Genomic DNA, 18226 nt, shown 5'->3' with positions numbered 1-18226 from the left:
TCCCATGTCCCCTCTGTCACCTGCTCATTCTTCCTTCTGTTTCCGGTCTCTTCCTCCATTTTCTCCCCACTAATAGCATGGTTCTCTCCTCCCCAGTTTTTATCATTAGAGTTGACCAGCAGAGTTCATGAATTGATCTTACTTGCCCATTTCTAGCATGTGGAAAAAAGTCCTCTGATGGAACCATTGGGTGAATCCATTCATATTTACTGACAGATGTGACACCTTGATAGGTAGATGTGTGGTGTGTGAAAAGAAATAACCTGTATGATAAGATTTGTCAATTAATTTATCTAGCCCAGGGTACAAGATCAGTCCTGTAATCTGCCTAACACACATCACACACACACATATCACACACACACATCATACATCCCAAAGATTTTTATCCTGCACAGCTGACAATCCTCGGATTCAGCCAGATTTATGAAGTGTGACATTGTCTTCTCTCCTCAGCTATGGCATGATTTGTATTGTGTGAAATATTTCCCCGGGGATGGCAGACATATGAAGGTATTACACACGGATGCTCGGGGTGCCCGGATGCCACCTGTGGATGGGTATGTTATTTCTTTATGGTAGAGTTGTGGAGGTGATTTAGGAGGGCTTGGATGTAATGCACAGTGGTGGCTCTGTCCCGTCTGTTTTCCATTTATATTCACTATAATATGGGGGATACAAATCTATCAATAGACCATGTGAGCTCGTTGTGGGGGATTGCTCGTAGCAACAAGCTGTGGTTGTTTCCTTTCCTTGGGAAGTCAGTGAGCTCCCTGCTGCGTTCTACTCTGCATCCCCTAAATAAAGCTCCTGTTCTCTGTAGGTGCAGGTGAGGACCTGGACATGGATCAGGTGGCCAAGGATCCCCCATCTCTTCCCTGGCTGGCTCCAGGACCACCAATCACAGCCACCTGTCAGAGGAACAACAACAAAACTTTTCCTGGAGCCCTAATATGCAAAATGCCTCAACTTGGGCACTATATAAACACTGTGTAGGACCATTCTAGCCTCACCCTGTTGTATATTGTGTGTTGTGTGATGGGCGGTAGGAGTTGTATATTGTGCGATAGGCGGTCAGAGTTGTATAAATATTATATATATTGTTTTATGAGTCTGGGTTTCCTGATGTTGTATTCATTGTAATAATAATTGTATGGCAGGTGACAGGCGGACGGTGTTATGAATCGAGTGATCAGTTCCGGTGGTTCGAGCCCTCAGAGGAGGCGCTTAGTGCTGGGGATCCTCCTCCTTCTCCTGGTGGATGTTATCTGGGTGGCATCATCTGAACTGACATCGGTGGGTAATGTAAACTGCCACCATACCCAGTAATTGCCCAGATTTGTATGCTTCCATCATACCCAGTAATTGCCCAGTTTTGTAATCTGCCATCATACCCAGTAATTGCCCAGTTTTGTAATCTGCCACCATGCCCAGTAATTGCCCAGTTTTGTAATCTGCCACCATACCCAGTAATTGCCTAGTTTTGTAATCTGCCACCATGCCCAGTAATAATTGCCTAGTTTTGTAATCTGCCACCATGCCCAGTAATTGCCCAGTTTTGTAATCTGCCACCATACCCAGTAATTGCCCAGTATTGTAATCTGCCGCCATGCCCAGTAATTGCCCAGTATTGTAATCTGCCACCATGCCCAGTAATTGCCTAGTTTTGTAATCTGCCACCATGCTCAGTAGTAATTGCCTAGTTTTGTAATCTGCCACCATGCCCAGTAATAATTGCCTAGTTTTGTAATCTGCCACCATGCCTGGGCTGGGCCCACTATATACAAAAAACAAATCTATGTCACAAAGTAACATTTTGGAAGCCACAAGTAAGAAGTTCCGGAGTATATCTGCTGACAGTTGTGAGGCCACTACCAGAAGGTACCACCTTATTGTCATATATTCACCCAGCAGTGCAGGAATGATCCGCATGTCCTGTGATATCGCTATTTCTGTGAAATCTTTGCTCTTTGTCTTTTTCAGTACATATTTCAGGAGTTCAACAAACCTTTTTTTAGCACCTTTGCAAAGACTTCCATGTTTGTATTGTATCTTCTGGGCTTTATAGTGTGGCGGCCGTGGAGACAGCAATGTACAAAGCGGCTTCGCGGAAAGCGCACCACGCTGGTAAGTTTATTCTTCTCTCCTCATTCAGTAACCTAACAATCTGTGTGTCAGCAGCAAACACTGTGTTTGGCTTATTAGATTTTCTAACTTCCTTTGACTAGTTAGAAATTTGATTGGATGTTACCAGTGAGCTGTAGTCCACATAGATGATGGAGGTGACCGTAGAATCATTGCTGACAAGTCAGCATTTTTCATAGTTCCTCTATCATCACATGACACAAGCTGTGCTTCTACCCCGGGGTGTGTTTTAGCCCCCTTACCTCATCGTACTTGGAGAGCAGCAAAAACATAGTAGAGGGGGAAATGATGGGAATGATCGGCCTGGTGTCAGAAAATGTGGCTGTGTAAAGTGACTTGCAGGGTTAGAGGGGAGCGTTAAATATAAATCACTCACTTGTGTTGTGAAGAAAAAATGCCTTGTATGTTGCATGCCTCCAGTCAATATAGAAAGTCAATAATAACTAAATTAATAATATTACATAAATAGTAATTAGAGTTAGAACCAGAAACTTTAGAACTAAGAGCTGGCTGCACAGTCCTGATCACAGTGCACATGTGCAGCCACCAATCGGGGTATCACAGTGTATAAAGGTGTCCATAGATCTGAAGATCACAGCCACCAATCGAGGTATCATGGCGCATAGATGCTTGGTGAAGGTACTGATATTTATAAGCACTGATGATGTATACCAATGTCATATGTATGATTTTCTTCAGTTTGCAGATGCCGAAAGCTATTTTGCTGCATGTGCTTCAGACAGTGCCACAAGCCATACCCTGGTAAGAGTGCTGATTGGTTCAGCATTATCATTAACACGTTGACACCACATGTACATCACAAACCCTAAAGTTTGCAAACAGGGAGCAGACCTAAAAGTTTTTTCCAGCTGTACATCGGCCCCTGTATACCAGGTGTATACATTGAGGTCACTCCTGTATACCAGGTATATACTGAAGTCACTTTCCTTGTAAACCAAGAATATAAAGAGGTCATGTGCTCTAGAGACCAGGTGTATATATTGAGGTCACATCCCGTGTGGATTTTGTATAGGTATTACCAGGGTCTTCTAATGTAGCCTGTGACAGGTGAGTACTGACTTCTCTTCTACTAGAAGATTACGGTGACATTACATACTGCATAAAATTGTGTTGTATCTCTCTACTAAAATATAGACACTGAGCCTGATTTCTAAATATTCTCCAACAGTGGAGAAGATAGACTAATTAAACCTGGAATGGATCTGTTCCAGGATAGAAAGCCTCGGCCAATTAATACCAAGTTATTTTTTTTTTCCACCCATCCCAGGGTTTGCTGGATCACTCAGGTTCTCCAATAATAGTCTATCTTCCCCAGTCTTCGAGAGCTTTAATAAATCAGAACCATTGTATCAGATATTGCAAAATACAGTGGTGCCTAGCTGGTAACCCTCAGGGGCTGTTTGACATTCTCAATTTACACCTTATGTCCAGACGCATGAAGACTTTCCCCCTTTCAAATAAAATGGAGTTCAGGTATTTACAGTGAAACATATTTTAGACTTCCAACCTTTTGACAACAATTTGGTGAAGAGCTTTTTCTGTTCCAGCGTAATTGTACCCTTGTGTACAAAGCCAATATCCGAATGAAATAGTTTGGTGTAGGGAACTAAAATGCTGACCTCAGCAACTTTTTGTTGGATTTTAAAGAAAGCAAACTGTGAGTCCGATTTTCTCATCCAATATTGGTATCTGACCTCACAAACTCCCAAGGCTTCCCAGAGGAGCAGAGACTTTTATACCATGGCATGGAGGCTGCCATGGTCAGATGTACTCCGACTTTTGGTGTATTGAGGAATCAGATTTAGTTGTGTGCTTTTTATCTTTGTATATATATTTTCGACCTGAAGGGGACCTCTAAGACACCAGATTGTCAGTTCTGGTCTATGGCTTCCAGTGACTGCACACCATGACCCAAAATTCAGCTGATATTGGTCATATCATAATTATTTGTTTCTTGCAGAGTGAGCCGCTCTACGTTCCTGTCAAGTTTCATGACCTACAAAGTGAGAAGGTGTCTGTGTCAAAAAGTATGAGCGAGGAGAAAGGTAAGCTGTCTCCGTGTATACAGAATATATAAAATATATATATATGTGTGTGTGTGTGTATATTTTATATATATATATATATATATATATATATATATATATATATATATATATATTTGTAGAAGAGCCTGCTGGATAATTTGCTAGCTGTGGCTGGGTACCCCTGTCATAACCCTCCTAGAGTTCTAATTCTCTCCATATTTCCATGCAAAAATGTTACATTTTTTTTTTGCATGGAAATTTATTTTACTTTGTAGGCTATAATTCTTTGGCATAACTTACCTAAATATGTCCAATATTTAATAAATGTAATAATAATAAACTTTAAATTAAAAAAACACAAAAATCTGTTAAAAAATTAGTGAAACATATAATATAACTGAACTGTACAGAGGCATATATATTACATTTATATATATCATATCAAGTTTTCTTTGTATTGGACACAATACTGCTATTTTGTATTGAAACCAATACAAAATTATTTGAATTTCCTGCTGCTCCTCCCACCTGCACCGACGTCACCGTTAAACCCCGGAGATCGTCTCTCCATTTCGCATATGGAGATCGGAGTCACACTCGGGATTACCGCTAGGGGGGTTAAAGTGGCAGCATAACAGGACAAAAATTCAAGCTAAAGGTATCAATCCTGCTCCTTATTATTCTTACACCTCAACATAGAATAATGAGATCTTCCCAGGCTTACTTCGTTCTAGAAGAGATTAAGACAAATGGCCTGTAACTTTCATGCATGATCAGGAGTGGCAGTCATCCTTTATTAGGGGCCCCTGTCCCCATTACATGCAGTATTCTCCCCAAAAAGCTGTATGTAGTTGGATGGTGACCCTGATATTGTGACCCAACTTTGCAGTAACACCCCAAAAACAACCAGTTGCTTACTGGGAAGTGCTGGGTGGTGCACTTGGTTAAAAGGGCCTGGGGAGAACAGGTACATGGTTCTTTCAGAAAAGAATCGGCCCATCTGCATCTCATAGATCTTTATAATGCAGCTAAAAGAGGTTCACAGTTATGTAGTTACTTCCCGTAACTGGGATTGGTTTAAATTCTTATCAGTTCATTTTATCTTTGTCTCTAGCCATCAAGAAGCCACGTGTCAGGTTCAGTAATCTAATGGAGGTGCGGCAGCTCCCATCCAGTCAGGCCCTGGAGGCCAAATTATCCCGCATGGCACACCCACCACTCCGGGAAAATGAGTCCACTATAAGGACAAGTGGGAAATTTACCATCTGTCAGGTGGCCAAAATCAGCTTCTTCTTTTGTTTTGTGGTAAGTCCTCTACAGTGATAGATTATCACCCCTGAGTAGTAAGTGTTCCTGATATATGGCTAGTGATCATATTACAAATAGAAATGACGCCCAATATTTCATTGTCCACCCATTGTACTCATCCATACAGCGAAATCATGCCAGTATACCACCTGATTCTTGGCAGAAGCCAGTCTGACAGGACCAGTACCATAGCAGTACTCCTGATCCAGTCTTTGAAGACGAACAATCCTAGTGAGTGGTTTCTGCAGGCTAAGAGTGGGTCTTCAAAGTATTGTTTGTGTGCCTTTATTATGGGCTGCATGGGAAACATATTATGTTCAGGTTGGAAAACCCTTTTTTAATGTATTTTTTGAAAGTGCTCCTGTATGCCCAAAACTCCATTAATGCTCACCCCTCTGTCTTCAGCTCTCTTTCCCACATTTTCATTATTAGGTGATGTCACATGTCTGTCATCTTTTCATTCTGTAAATTTGTATCAATGTTTCAGCATTCTTTTTGCAGGGCAGCAACTGGGGCAAACCGCAGGCAAGATGCTGGTCAGCAGTGTTTCAGCAACACAAATGGCAATGGCTGGGACAGGACACCCACATCTTACCAATAACTTTGTGCAGTGTTTAGCACAAAGGCTTCTACTTCTGCAGTATAAAAGTACTAGAGGCTGGTCACCGAGCTTGGTGGGATCAGGGTATACACCTAATGATCAGGGATTAAATACTTATTGAATTAGATACTTAGGGTAGCACAACTATTCTGCAAATTTTATATCTGTTTGTCCATGAACGTAACAGCTTTTGATCCACTGACTGCAGAGGTTTTATCATCTCCTAGTTTCTCCAGTCCTTGATTTGAGCCCTTAAGAGGTTGCATCTCACTTCTGTTACTTCCAAACTAACTAGGAGCCATTTATTCTGATATCAGTACAGTTAGCATCAGTCTGTTAGGGATCACTGTGTGTTTTTTTTAATTTTTGGGTTGTTTAAATGCCTAAACTTCAAAAAGTTCCCCTTGAAACCCACTTTTCTAACTTTTTTTTCTGCAGATTTGGAAACTTTCTACCAAACTGCCCCTACCCCAATGTTTTTTAGCCTATTGTGCAAGTGGTCTATTCGCTCTGTGGCTACACAGATGCAGGGCGGGCATCGCCAGACTACACAGATGCCGGGCAGCCATCGCCAGGGGAAGCAGATGTCGGGCATCAGTGGGGGCTGCGGGCACCGCTGGAGGACGCCCGAGCATGTGCGGGCCACTTAAATCTTTAAAACTCCCTTGGAATTCTACCCCGAGTGTGGCTTGGGGTTACCAGTATTTGGTACTGAAAATTAACTCCAAGTCACGCTCGGGAATAATGCCAGGGAGGTTATTAATTCAGTAGAGGACACAGCAAATTCAACCTATAAGCAGTCAGAGGTGCTCCTTCTTTTTTTCCTGATGAGGTCTACCATTCATCCAATTCTGTTTGTGACTTTGCCTTGTCCGATCCTGGCAAAGTTCTTCAATAAAGTTTGAATTGTTCAGGTTCATTCCTGTTTTATAGAATGGGTGGAGCAGATGACACATTTTCAGCTGTGATAGTTTGTTACAAACTGTCCACCTCATTTCTCGGATGAATATTATGTTCTTTCTTCTGTGTAGGGCATTTTGGCATTAAGTGCTGGACTTTGTGTAAAAGAGCATTTTTGTATTATATAGTATTCAGCTGATAAAACCTACATACCAGACCACAAGCTTTCTATATCCTTTTCTGATACAAAGTTTCAATCTTCTCCAGCCCTTCCTGTATTCGCAAACAGACAAGCAGATCTCCATCAGGCCTTCTTGATGATCTGGATCAAGGCTTGGTTGCCCTGCTTCCTCTGGCAGAAAAGTTATAGGGCCTCCGGTTTAACAACTGACAGGTTTGGCTCCAAGCATAAGCGCAGCCTTGTAGGAATCTTCCAGGGGATTCCAAGGGTTCCATGATCTCTGGATGATTGCCATATGAATTGGCTTTAGAAAGAGGTTCCCTGAGACCTGTAAATTATTTAAAGGGTTTCTCTAGGGTAAAAAGATTGATGCTCTGATACTCTAAAGGGTCCTTACACCCTGATCTGTGCCTTTCCTCCATTGTAACATCTTTGTCTTTTGCTTCACTGGAATGAAGTAAGAGACATTTTGCATCCTTTGGATTTTCTGTTCCAATGACTGCTTTGCCATGCTGCTTTATGGCCTCTAGCTCTAATAGCTTTGTGACCCAAATTCTGAGGCACAGGGTCATGTTCCTAACTTGTAGAATTTATCAACTCAGAATTCTTACAAGGTAGATTTTACTACACATGGAAGGTATGCTTAATGCGGTATAAATCTCTGGGCTTTCACCCAAAATACAAATACTCTTTCCTACAGCTGATTCTGGACCAATGTCCATCCAGGGTAAAGTTTCTGTCCAGAGATCATTGGATTCTTTCTGATAATGCTGGTTCTGAATCTGGTTCTCTCGGTGCTTCTGAAAGTGCCATGTTAACCCACAAGAGACCTTCCTCAGCCACAAGGAGTTTTTTTTTTCTTGTAGCCATTTTGCAACTTAATTGTCCAAACTGGTGACCCAACCCTGCTAGAGACTTTTCCTGTTTTTTTGGATAGGGACAACATAGTGTTTCTTTCTTTTTTGTGCAATAGTTTTTGCTTTTCAACATAACCAGGAAGTACATTGTTATTCCACCCCTCTGTCTGTCTGGCTCTGTTGCAAAAGGAAATTTCCTTTTGGTGTGGTTGGGGATACAAGAGTCGGTCAGCTCCTGCATCCCAATTTGTAACCCTTGGTTACAAACCCTTGGTAACCCTTGGTAACCCCAAAAGTATGCAGCGTCTTCTCATTCTACCATAGACAGACCATCATCCAAGATAATGGCTAATATCTTCTGTGTCCTATTGACCTTCTGTTCTCAGATTCTGCCAGGTAGACCAAGGAGGACCTTACAGCCTTATCAACTGATTGGAAGGTCCTTTGGGTGACTCTTGCAGGTAGACCCTTGTTCTCTGTTGTTTTCCTTGGCCTGTTCATGCTTTTGGACTTCCAGAAGGTTAAAAAATTCTCATGTCCCATTAAGGACAGTAAAGGAAACTGAATTCTTTTTGTATTTGTTTTAAAATCCTTTTCTTGAAATCTTTAGAAGGTCATCCAAGGCCATCTTTTTGTTCTTGGTACTGCTTGTACATTTTCATTTTTCTTGGCTGGTCTACAGGTTTGTTTGTAAAACTCCTCCAGCTGGCAGTAAAACCTAAAACATATAACCCCCCACCCCCTCCATGACTCCTCTGTGTATGGTTCTTTGGCTCCTTTATATTTGTTACAGTTATTATGTGTATTGTGTATTGATTGTTTTAAAGTACTCCTCATACAAGGTATTTCCTCACTGGCCCAGGTGAATAATTGATAATAATCCCACACAACAATTTTTCAGCTGTATGAAGATGGTGTCTGCATTCTGTAAATTCCCACTGTTGTTTTTCCTGACACCAGGCCGACCAATTTCCCCTCTATATGCTACGCTCCAAGTGCGGGAGCAATTTCTAACTATGATGTGACTAAAGACAACAATTTGGAGAAAATCAACGTTTAGTAATTTCACTAACTGGGCATTATTCCTATAGCAGAGAAGCACTTCATATTCACCATTATCAGTGAAATGTTACCACAGTGTATTGTTTCATTACAATTTAACTTTATTATGAATTGTGACACTTTTGTTCCCCTATAATTAATTACCAGGTACACAAGTTATTCTTTTGACTCCACAGTCTTGTTGTGCAACATTTTGTGTGTGTTTTTCCTGCCTCACTATAGAGGAATTATTGGGCCCCATTTAATAAAGCTCTCCAAGGCTGGAGAGGATACACTTTCATCAGTGAAGCTGGGTGATCCAGCAATCCTGGAATGGATTTCGTCAAAATTTGGTTTGGGTTTGCTTGATCACCCAGGTTCACTGATGAATGTGTATCCTCTCCAGTCTTGGGGAGCTTTATTAATTCAGATCCATTGTGTGTCCCATTACACCATTCTGTCTCTCTTTATCTTCTAGTGGTTCTTAGCAAATTATTCCTACCAAGAAGCACTTTCTGATACACAGGTTGCTATTGTCAACATCATTTCCTCCACGTCAGGTCAGTTCATTTTCAAATCAACTGAAATGCATTATCTGTGTCCAGCAATGATTAATATTAATGGGAGAGTTGCCCAGCTGTACAGATAGGATTGCACGGACATTCTTGTATTGAGGATTGTATATACAGTATTTGATTGTTCAGATTTATTCTTCCAATTCAATTACACATAAAACTGCAATTTATGTAGGAAAACATAATTTAAAAAATATAAAACAGAAAAATAGTAATTGTGCATATGGTAACAATAGCTTATATAATAATAATAATAATATATATATATATATTTATTTATACACAATATGTTAGATATTACTTTTATCCAAAGTCTGGAGAGGATACACTTGCATCTGTGAAGCTGGGTAATCCAGCAAACCTGGAATGAATTTGCTAGCAAATGTTTTGAATCCTGGACCAGATTTATTCCAGATTTGCAGGATCTCCCAGCTTCACTGATGAATGTGTATCCTCTCCAGATTTGGAGAACATTATTAAATCAGACCCATTGTATGTAATCATTGCATGTGACTAATATATGTACTAATTGTATGTCCAAAAATGAAAGTACTATAAATTTACCATCTGTAGTTACCAAGAATGTGTTTTTGATCATTTCCCCAATGATTGTAAGTATATGTATGGTTTCTTGTACATAGAAAAGAAAACTGGAAACATGGTGGTAGATTGTCATCCACAACTTGGTTTGTATGAGATGTTAATCCATTTTGGATCTAATTGATTGACTCTGATTGATTGAATTTTTGAGTTTTTTTGGGTTATTGGAAGAGCATAAAATTTGGTTTAGGGTATATGAACTAAACCTCACTATACTCACAGGAATCTTTCTTCCTCCATTCTTTCCTGTCATTATTCCAATTTTGGCCATGTTGAATAGCTGGGCTGGGATGGAGCAGGTGCTCAGGAGTTCACTCGGGAAACGAGAGTCCCAGCAAGTGCAGGGGAAGCCGGGACTTCTGGGTATCTTGGCAACCAGAATTGAGAACATTTTCATCCTAATCCACAACGAAGCATTTATGACAAAACCTTATTACAACATCACAAAATGCCAGTAAATTGCCGGGTTTCAGTGAATAAATTAGTTTCAAACCTTTTTTAACATAACATTTCCAGGTTGAAACAAAGATTCAATAATTGCCAATATGACCATTAATAATATGAATTTTTTATGATAACTTCCATTTATACTGTAATACCTATCATATATATTCTCATTCATATCTACTAAGAAGAATTTCTGTAAATGTTTCATGTTTCTGCTGCAAATATCCTAATATTGAGTAAGGTAATTAAGATCCAGTATTTCACCAGTTATCATATGCACAATTACTACATTTCTGTTTTATATTTTACTAATAATGTTTTCCCCATAAATTGCTGACTTATATGTAACCTCATCATAATGGCAGGTCCCCTATCTATATGTGAATCCATAATCCCAGCAAGTAATTTGCTAGCAATTTTTTAAAATCTTGAACCAATTCCATTAAAGGAAACACTTTCCTTCAGAGAGGAAAGTGTTTCCTCCCCGGCCTTGGATAGCTTTAATAAATAGAACCTAATTTGAGAAAGGGAGAAGTTTGCTAATCAAATTCAATTGATTGAGGTGGGCCACATACCCTGATGTTAATCAATGCAAGAACGAAAATAAAGAAGAAAAGCCAGGGTATTTGTTTAATGTGGCAATGTATTTGAAAATTGCGTTCAAATTTATTCCTCATTTCCAGGAAAATACATATTTATAAAACAAAATTTGTATTGTTCAGCATACAAATACATATAAATAAGGTCAACCCACTTTGTTTTGAAACATGGGGGTTCTTTTTGACCTGGTAACTAGACACATCTCTGAATATGTTGAAGTAATTTTCCAATTTATGTCCACATTGCCACATTAAACAAATACCCTGGCTTTTTTTCTTTCTTTTCATTCTCAAATAGAACCCAATGTCGAAATGGTCTGCACTCCGCTACCAAGCCCCTAACCCAACATCAAATATAGGAATGTCTGGTTACTACTCCCTTCCTGTCCTATAGGTGGGTAGAGGGTTGGGTGGTGAATCCGGTAATGTGGCCATTTACATATTGACTTTTTTTTCACAGATTCCTGAAAGTAGTGTCAGGTTTTTCATTGTAGATGTCTTAAACAGTTTTTTTTTCACTCTTTAGGGTTGTTCACATTGGTTTTGGCGTCTGTCTTTCCAAGTAATAGTGGAGATCGCTTCACTCTTTCTAAATTATTGGCGGTTGTTTTGAGGTAAAGGAAAAGAAAATTTGTGGTCTCTGATTGATTGTCTTGGACACACAGCACAGTCTTTAGAATCCTTTGTGGTCTTTCAGTATTCTCCCTAGAAATATTTTCAAGCTGGGTGGGAAGAAGCTGTAGGTGGGTGGTAGCCCCCCAAAACACTCGGGTGTTTACTGAAAAGTGGCGGGTGATGCACCTGGCTAAAAGGAGCTGGGGGAGAACATTGTCCTTGTTATGAGTGGTTAGTTCCTGGAAGTCTGTGGTTTCACTCCAGATTTGTGGATCCATTCCAGATTTGCAGGATCTCCCAGCTTCACTGATGAATGTGTATCCTCTCCAGCTTTGGAGAGCTTTATTAACTCCGACCCATTGTATGTATTCATTGCATGTGACCATTATATGTACTAATTGTATGTCCAAGTATGAAAGTACTATAAATTTACCATCTATAGTTACCAAGATTGTGTCTTGGTAACCTGGGATGGATTTCTTTAAAGTCATTTGCTAGTGAATGTATTAAACCCCGGACCAGATCTTTTCCAGGTTTGCTGGATCACCCAGCTTTACTGATGAAAGTGTATCCTCTCCAGCCCAAAGTCATGAAATAAAATATCATCAGCAAACAGGAAAAGTTTGTTTTTCACATATTAGTTGTTTTTAGGCCTTGGAATGTATGGAATGTCCCATGTAAAGAGCCGAAGACTTAAAGGCTAGGACAAATAGGAGGGGGATACCCTTGGTGTGTGCCATGAGGAATGCCAAAACCCTCAAGAAAACAGAATATTTGACCCATATGTGAAAAAGTAGAGGGCCTCAAGCCATTTTAAACTATCAGGACAAAATCCCAACTAATAAATCTTGAATAGGATGAAGCCCTTCTTCAGGGCACCAAGAAGCTAAATTCATTGGGTGCCATACTTTGTGAATGTTGTCCTTAGCTTGATGTTGTGCTTGAAACCTACCTGATCCTGATGAACCAAGGTGCTCATATAAGCTGTGTAGGTCATCTTTTCTTTTATGGTCCATTGATGTACATTCTTCTCCTGAGGCACTCTTATAGCTCTCTGATAGTCTGTGTCACGTGTGGTTTTCTCATGGTTTATGTCATGCTGGAATAACTTATATATGAACTTTCCCTTTGCAGCATTGGTGGTGTGGTGCTTGTTAGCGTGTCTGGATCTGAGGCATCAAGGGGTAAAGATACCATAGGTAATAGTTTGGTTTCCATATTATTCATTGTTTATACTTTGCTAAACATTCTTGTTATTTATATAACATATATATAGAGCACGTAGAGGTCATATGCACATACAGGGGTGCTTGAAAGTTTGTGAACCCTTTCAAGTCATCTATCATTTTATATGAACCTAAAACATTTTCCTGCTTTTCTAAAGTTCTAAACGTAGATAAAGAAAACCTAGGTAAAGAAATGACACAAAAATTATTATATTTGAACATTTATGTATTGAAAAATATGACTGAAATATATATATAAATTTTATCCAGGATCGCAGCTACATCTCTGTTATTATATTATTAGAACTGCTGAAATCTCTATATACCTCTTGGGTACCCTGTATACTCCATGTACCTCTCTCCTCTCAGATTCCCTGTGTGTAATACATACTCCATATACCTCTCCCCTCTTAGGTTGCTTGTGGTCTGTGCTTGGTGCCTTTCTCTATGCTATCTACATTGTCATGATAAAGAGGAAGGTGGATCGGGAAGATAAGCTGGACATCCCTATGTTTTTTGGTAAGTTGTGTTCTTTATAATAACCTGACACATCCCCAACAGCCAATCGCATCCTCCCTTGTAATGATGGATAACGTGGGGGATAGCGCCCCTGATCTGGTCTCATATATGTATTGAGGGTGGCTCTGTCACATGACTTCTATTCTGTGTGATCAGTCTGAGTACATCTGCCCAGTTACATGTATGTGGCATGGCTCTGTCATATGACCTCTATTCTGTATGATCGGTCCATGTACATCTTGCCAGTTACATGTATAGGATGTCTAATCTTGCTTCTCTCACTGTGTCTGAGCTGATAATTTGCATCTTTTTGTGTTGCAGGTTTTGTGGGACTCTTTAATCTCCTCCTGCTGTGGCCTGGCTTCTTTCTACTCCATTATACAGAGTTGGAAGTCTTTGAATTTCCCAATAAACTGATGTGGATGTACCTGGTGATCAATGGCCTGGTGGGCACAGTGCTGTCAGAGTTTCTATGGCTCTGGTAAGTGTCTGCTAAAACTTCCCACAGAAAACTTTTATTAATCTGCCTTGGAAGAATAATAATTGGCATCTGATTGGCTGCTGAGGGTGACACACCACCTGCCTGCTGTTGATTGCCGTGGAGGAGAAGTAGACATTTTCCTGTCACTTGTAGTTTTCCATTGATTGTTGTCAGGATGGGGATTAATTATTTGAGCACTGCAATGACATGATGCATATTGGAGCTTTCCACTAATCTGGTGCCATGAGCAGATCTGATTCAGTTTCCGGAGTTACACTGAGAATGCACCGCCCTCCCTTCAAAACCTAAATATTGGAATGCAGCATTGCTTAGCCACTATTATATATACAATGATGTAACATGCCTTCTATATTCTTCCAAAATAAAGTTTTATGGCTTCTAAGTAATCACCAGCAATGAAAGTATGCTGCATCTTAACACATTTTTATTCACCTAAAGCCTTGGTCACGCTCTACTTCCGTCTTCTGTTTAGTGGGAGGAGGAGGGGGGGTCTTCAAGTGTTCGTGCCACTGTCTGCTACACGGTAATCTGCAGGAACCTTCAGGTAAAGTGGCAGGAACCTTCAGGGAATGGCGCAGAAATCTTTAAGGAAAGGCGCAGGAATCTGTAGTTAAATGAATCTTCAGGGAATGGCACAGGAATCTTCAGGGAAAGGAATCTTCAGAGAATGGTGCAGGAATCTTCAGGGAAAGGCGCAAAAACCTTCAGGGAAAATGCAGGAATGCACCTGTGTTGTCTGCAGTGGGTGATTAGTGCATGTCTGCAAGACTGCGGTGAAAACCTTGGCCATTAAGGGAAAAGCTACACCAGACAGCACTAGAGAAAACTGCAATGAGGAAATACAGAATTCCAGACTGCAAACATCAGCTGCATCATTACGCATGCGCTTCATGCAGTCCTGGAACCATTAGCAGGGCACTGGAACCAGGCAGGTTAGGGCATTCCTCCAACCTCGAATCCACAAGCTCCACTAAAAGCCTGGCTGAGAGGCTGCAAATGAGTTGCAGTTAAAGAATTATATAGTGGAATTTAGGCTTCCAGATAGGTGGCATCCTAGATGAATGGCGGTCTCTCACATGCAGGGAATAGGAGGGGCTCTCTGGGTCTGGCCTGCCTGTCTAATCCTTCTGTAGGAAAATCCAGAGACAAAGATGTGCTGTGTCCATCCAATGATACATAGAAAAAGAGTTGCTATGTTGCTGATGATGTACTGTGTCCTAGCTGCTAGATGGTAACAAACACCCAGTGTTACCAATACTATCTGTGCCTCACCAAGATTCTGCACTGGGGTTCAGCTAGAACATTATATGGCCTGTAATAGGTGCATCGTGTGCCATGGCCAGTCTACATGTCCTGTAATTGGTGTATTGTGTGCCATGGCCGGTCTACATGGTCTGTGCTGTGTTCTTGTGTTACAGGGGCTGTTTCCTGACTTCATCTCTGATTGGCACACTGGCTCTGAGTCTTACCATCCCCCTCTCCATCATCGCTGATATATGCATGCAGAAGGTATGGTCTGTATACAATGATAACATTGATAACATATCTGCCCTCCAGCCTCCCCTTCATATCTGCCCTCCGGCCTCCCCACTCATTTTATCTGCCCTCCGGCCTCCCCACTCATTGTATCTGCCCTCCGGCCTCCCCACTCTCCCCTGAACTAGTGGTATTTTCTTTGAATTTATTGTACCATGTGATCTTCTCACAATGTGCTCTAGAAGCCCGCAGCAAGTCGTTTGGAGCCCTGATTTCCTGAAGCCTGATGGTCACTGACCCATATCTTTCATTGACCTGCTGTATTTATTCTGATAGCTGTGTACAATGCCCCCACCAGCCAGAATCTCTGTGTTGTTTAGCAAAGCACAGAGACCAAGTGATCCCATCACTCAAGCTAAAATAGTTTCTGGTAGAGAAAGAAAAGAAGTAGAGAAGGAGCCAATGAGGGCAAAACATAATCAGAATAAATCTCAGCTCTGCCGGCCTCCCTTCTTCCCATGATGCACCCCGGTGCTGTCTCTTTCTCAGCTGCTTCAGAAAGTATTCAAACCCCCAGATGCTATAATTTAAATTCTTTTTTTTTTCTCATTATTCAGCAACTCATAATGACAAAGTGAACTTAGAATTTTAGACAATTTAGTAAATTTAGCAAAAATAAAAAAATTAAATTTAACATTTTCTAGTATTCAGAGATTTTTTAACAACACTGAAATTTAGCTCAGCAGCCTCCCATTTCTCCTGATTGCTGCTGAGATGTTTCTGCCCCGTGATTGGAGTCCACCTGTGGTAAGTTGATTGGTGTCCTCCTGTGGTAGATTGATTGGTGCCCCTTGTGGTAAATTGATTGAACATATTTTTTGGGAAGGTGCCACCTCCCTATAGAAGGCCTCATAGCTGACATAGCTGAGTAAAACCCCAGCATGTTACAAGAATATTACAAAGCTCAGATCTGGGGAAAGCTACACAACATTTCTTATGCATTGATGGTTCAAGAGTACAGTGGCCTCCATAATCCGCAAATGGAAGAAGTTTGGCACAACCAGGACCAAGACCGACCAAACTGAGCAATCTAGGGAGAAGGGCCTTCGTGAGGGAAGTGACCGAGAACCCAATGGTTACTAGGACTGAACTCCAGAGATCCTGTGTGGGGATGGGACTGAGTTCTGCAAGGACAACCTTAACTGCAGCCCCGCACTGATCTGGGATTTATGGGGTAGTGGTTAATGGAAGCTTCTCCTCAGTGCAAAACGTATGAAAGCCTGCATGGAGTTTGTAAAAAAGCACCTGAAGGACTCCTAGACTAGAAGGAGATTCTCTGGTCTTATGACATGAAGATTTGAATTTTCTGGCCTCAATTCTAAATGGTATATCATGCTGTGGAAGTGTTTTTCAACAGCAGGGACTGGGAGACTGGCTAGGGTTGAGGGGAAGCTCAATGGAACAAAGTACAGAAATCTCGTTCATGTAGACCTCGAACTGGGCCGAAGGTTCCAACATGACAATGACCCACACGTCGAGGACAACATGGGATTATGGACAACTCTGTCAGTGTCCTGGAGGTGCACAGCCAGAGCCCTGAACCTGATAGAAGATCTCTGGAGAGACCTGAAAATGGCTGCCAATCAACAATTCCCATCCATTCAAGAAGAATGGCAATAAATCCCCCAATGCAATGGTACAAAGCTACAGCCCTAGGACTGTAATGGGTACCAAAGGGGCTTCAACTAAGTAAAGAGTTTGAATACTTATGGGAAGAGGGGATTTCAGATTTACAATACATTTCCAAAATTGTCTAAAAATCTGTGTTCACTTTATGGGGTGCAAATTTAATGAGAAAAAGAAGAATGGAAAATGTATCATCTTCTGCAACATAGGAAAAGTGAAAATAATGAAGGTGAATACTTTATGAATCTGATGTATGTTACCCAGCAGGCCATCCACAGGATAAAAATAATTATATGTAATGGACTTCACAATAATGGAAACCAATCCAAGTTCAATATCAGACTTAATTGAATATACCTCATATTTGGGATCTTTTAGGCATGATTCACTTTTTTTGGATTATCCTTAATTTGTATTACAACAAGCTCTGGGTATATACCAGACTGGCCTTGGGCACCCATGATGTGTCACTGGTTCTCCCCCTTGTACTAACCACTGTCCTCTGTGAACACCCCACAAGTGCTGCCATTGGGGGTGCCCTGACCCATCGTCCAGTCACCACAATTTGGTCCACAGACTCCTACTGTTTACTTGCTGTCATATGTACCCCCTCCTTCCTTGTCAGGGGCTATTGTAAGTTCATCAATGTTATCATTTCACCTGTCAAGTGGTTTTAGCTGGTTATAGCTGCATGAACAGAGGGTTTACCATGTATAAGGGGGTATATACCATGTATAAGGGGGAGTATTCCAACAATAATGGGTGGGTATACCATGTATAGGGGGTATATACTATCTATAAGGGGGTGTATACCGTGTTTAGGGGGTGTAATGTATAAGGGGGTGTATACCATGTATAATGGGTGGGTATATCATGTATGAGGGGGTGTATACCATGTAT

At 40.9% G+C, this 18226-nt stretch overlaps 1 protein-coding gene across 2 annotated transcripts in view; it reads left to right on the top strand.

Annotated features, from left to right (window-relative positions):
- Positions 1–18226, top strand: part of SLC35F5 (solute carrier family 35 member F5) — a 22445-nt gene that overhangs the window by 2163 nt on the left and 2056 nt on the right. Inside the window, exons 1-13 of one of the 2 annotated variants that reach the window (XM_072417844.1) lie at positions 18–233; positions 457–560; positions 1161–1296; positions 1984–2127; positions 2845–2907; positions 4127–4211; positions 5308–5498; positions 9560–9641; positions 11829–11916; positions 13052–13116; positions 13558–13662; positions 13984–14143; positions 15583–15673. In XM_072417844.1, the coding sequence (XP_072273945.1) occupies positions 1180–1296; positions 1984–2127; positions 2845–2907; positions 4127–4211; positions 5308–5498; positions 9560–9641; positions 11829–11916; positions 13052–13116; positions 13558–13662; positions 13984–14143; positions 15583–15673 (1191 nt within the window). In that variant the 5' untranslated portion in view covers positions 18–233; positions 457–560; positions 1161–1179. Of the gene's footprint in view, positions 1–17; positions 234–456; positions 561–1160; positions 1297–1983; positions 2128–2844; positions 2908–4126; positions 4212–5307; positions 5499–9559; positions 9642–11828; positions 11917–13051; positions 13117–13557; positions 13663–13983; positions 14144–15582; positions 15674–18226 lie in introns of those variants that run through there. The other variant, XM_072417843.1, reaches the window with a different exon arrangement.

This window comes from Pyxicephalus adspersus, chromosome 7 (assembly GCF_032062135.1).
Source record: "Pyxicephalus adspersus chromosome 7, UCB_Pads_2.0, whole genome shotgun sequence".
Taxonomy (NCBI): Eukaryota; Metazoa; Chordata; class Amphibia; order Anura; family Pyxicephalidae; genus Pyxicephalus; species Pyxicephalus adspersus.
This window is presented reverse-complemented; position numbering and strand designations above follow the sequence as displayed.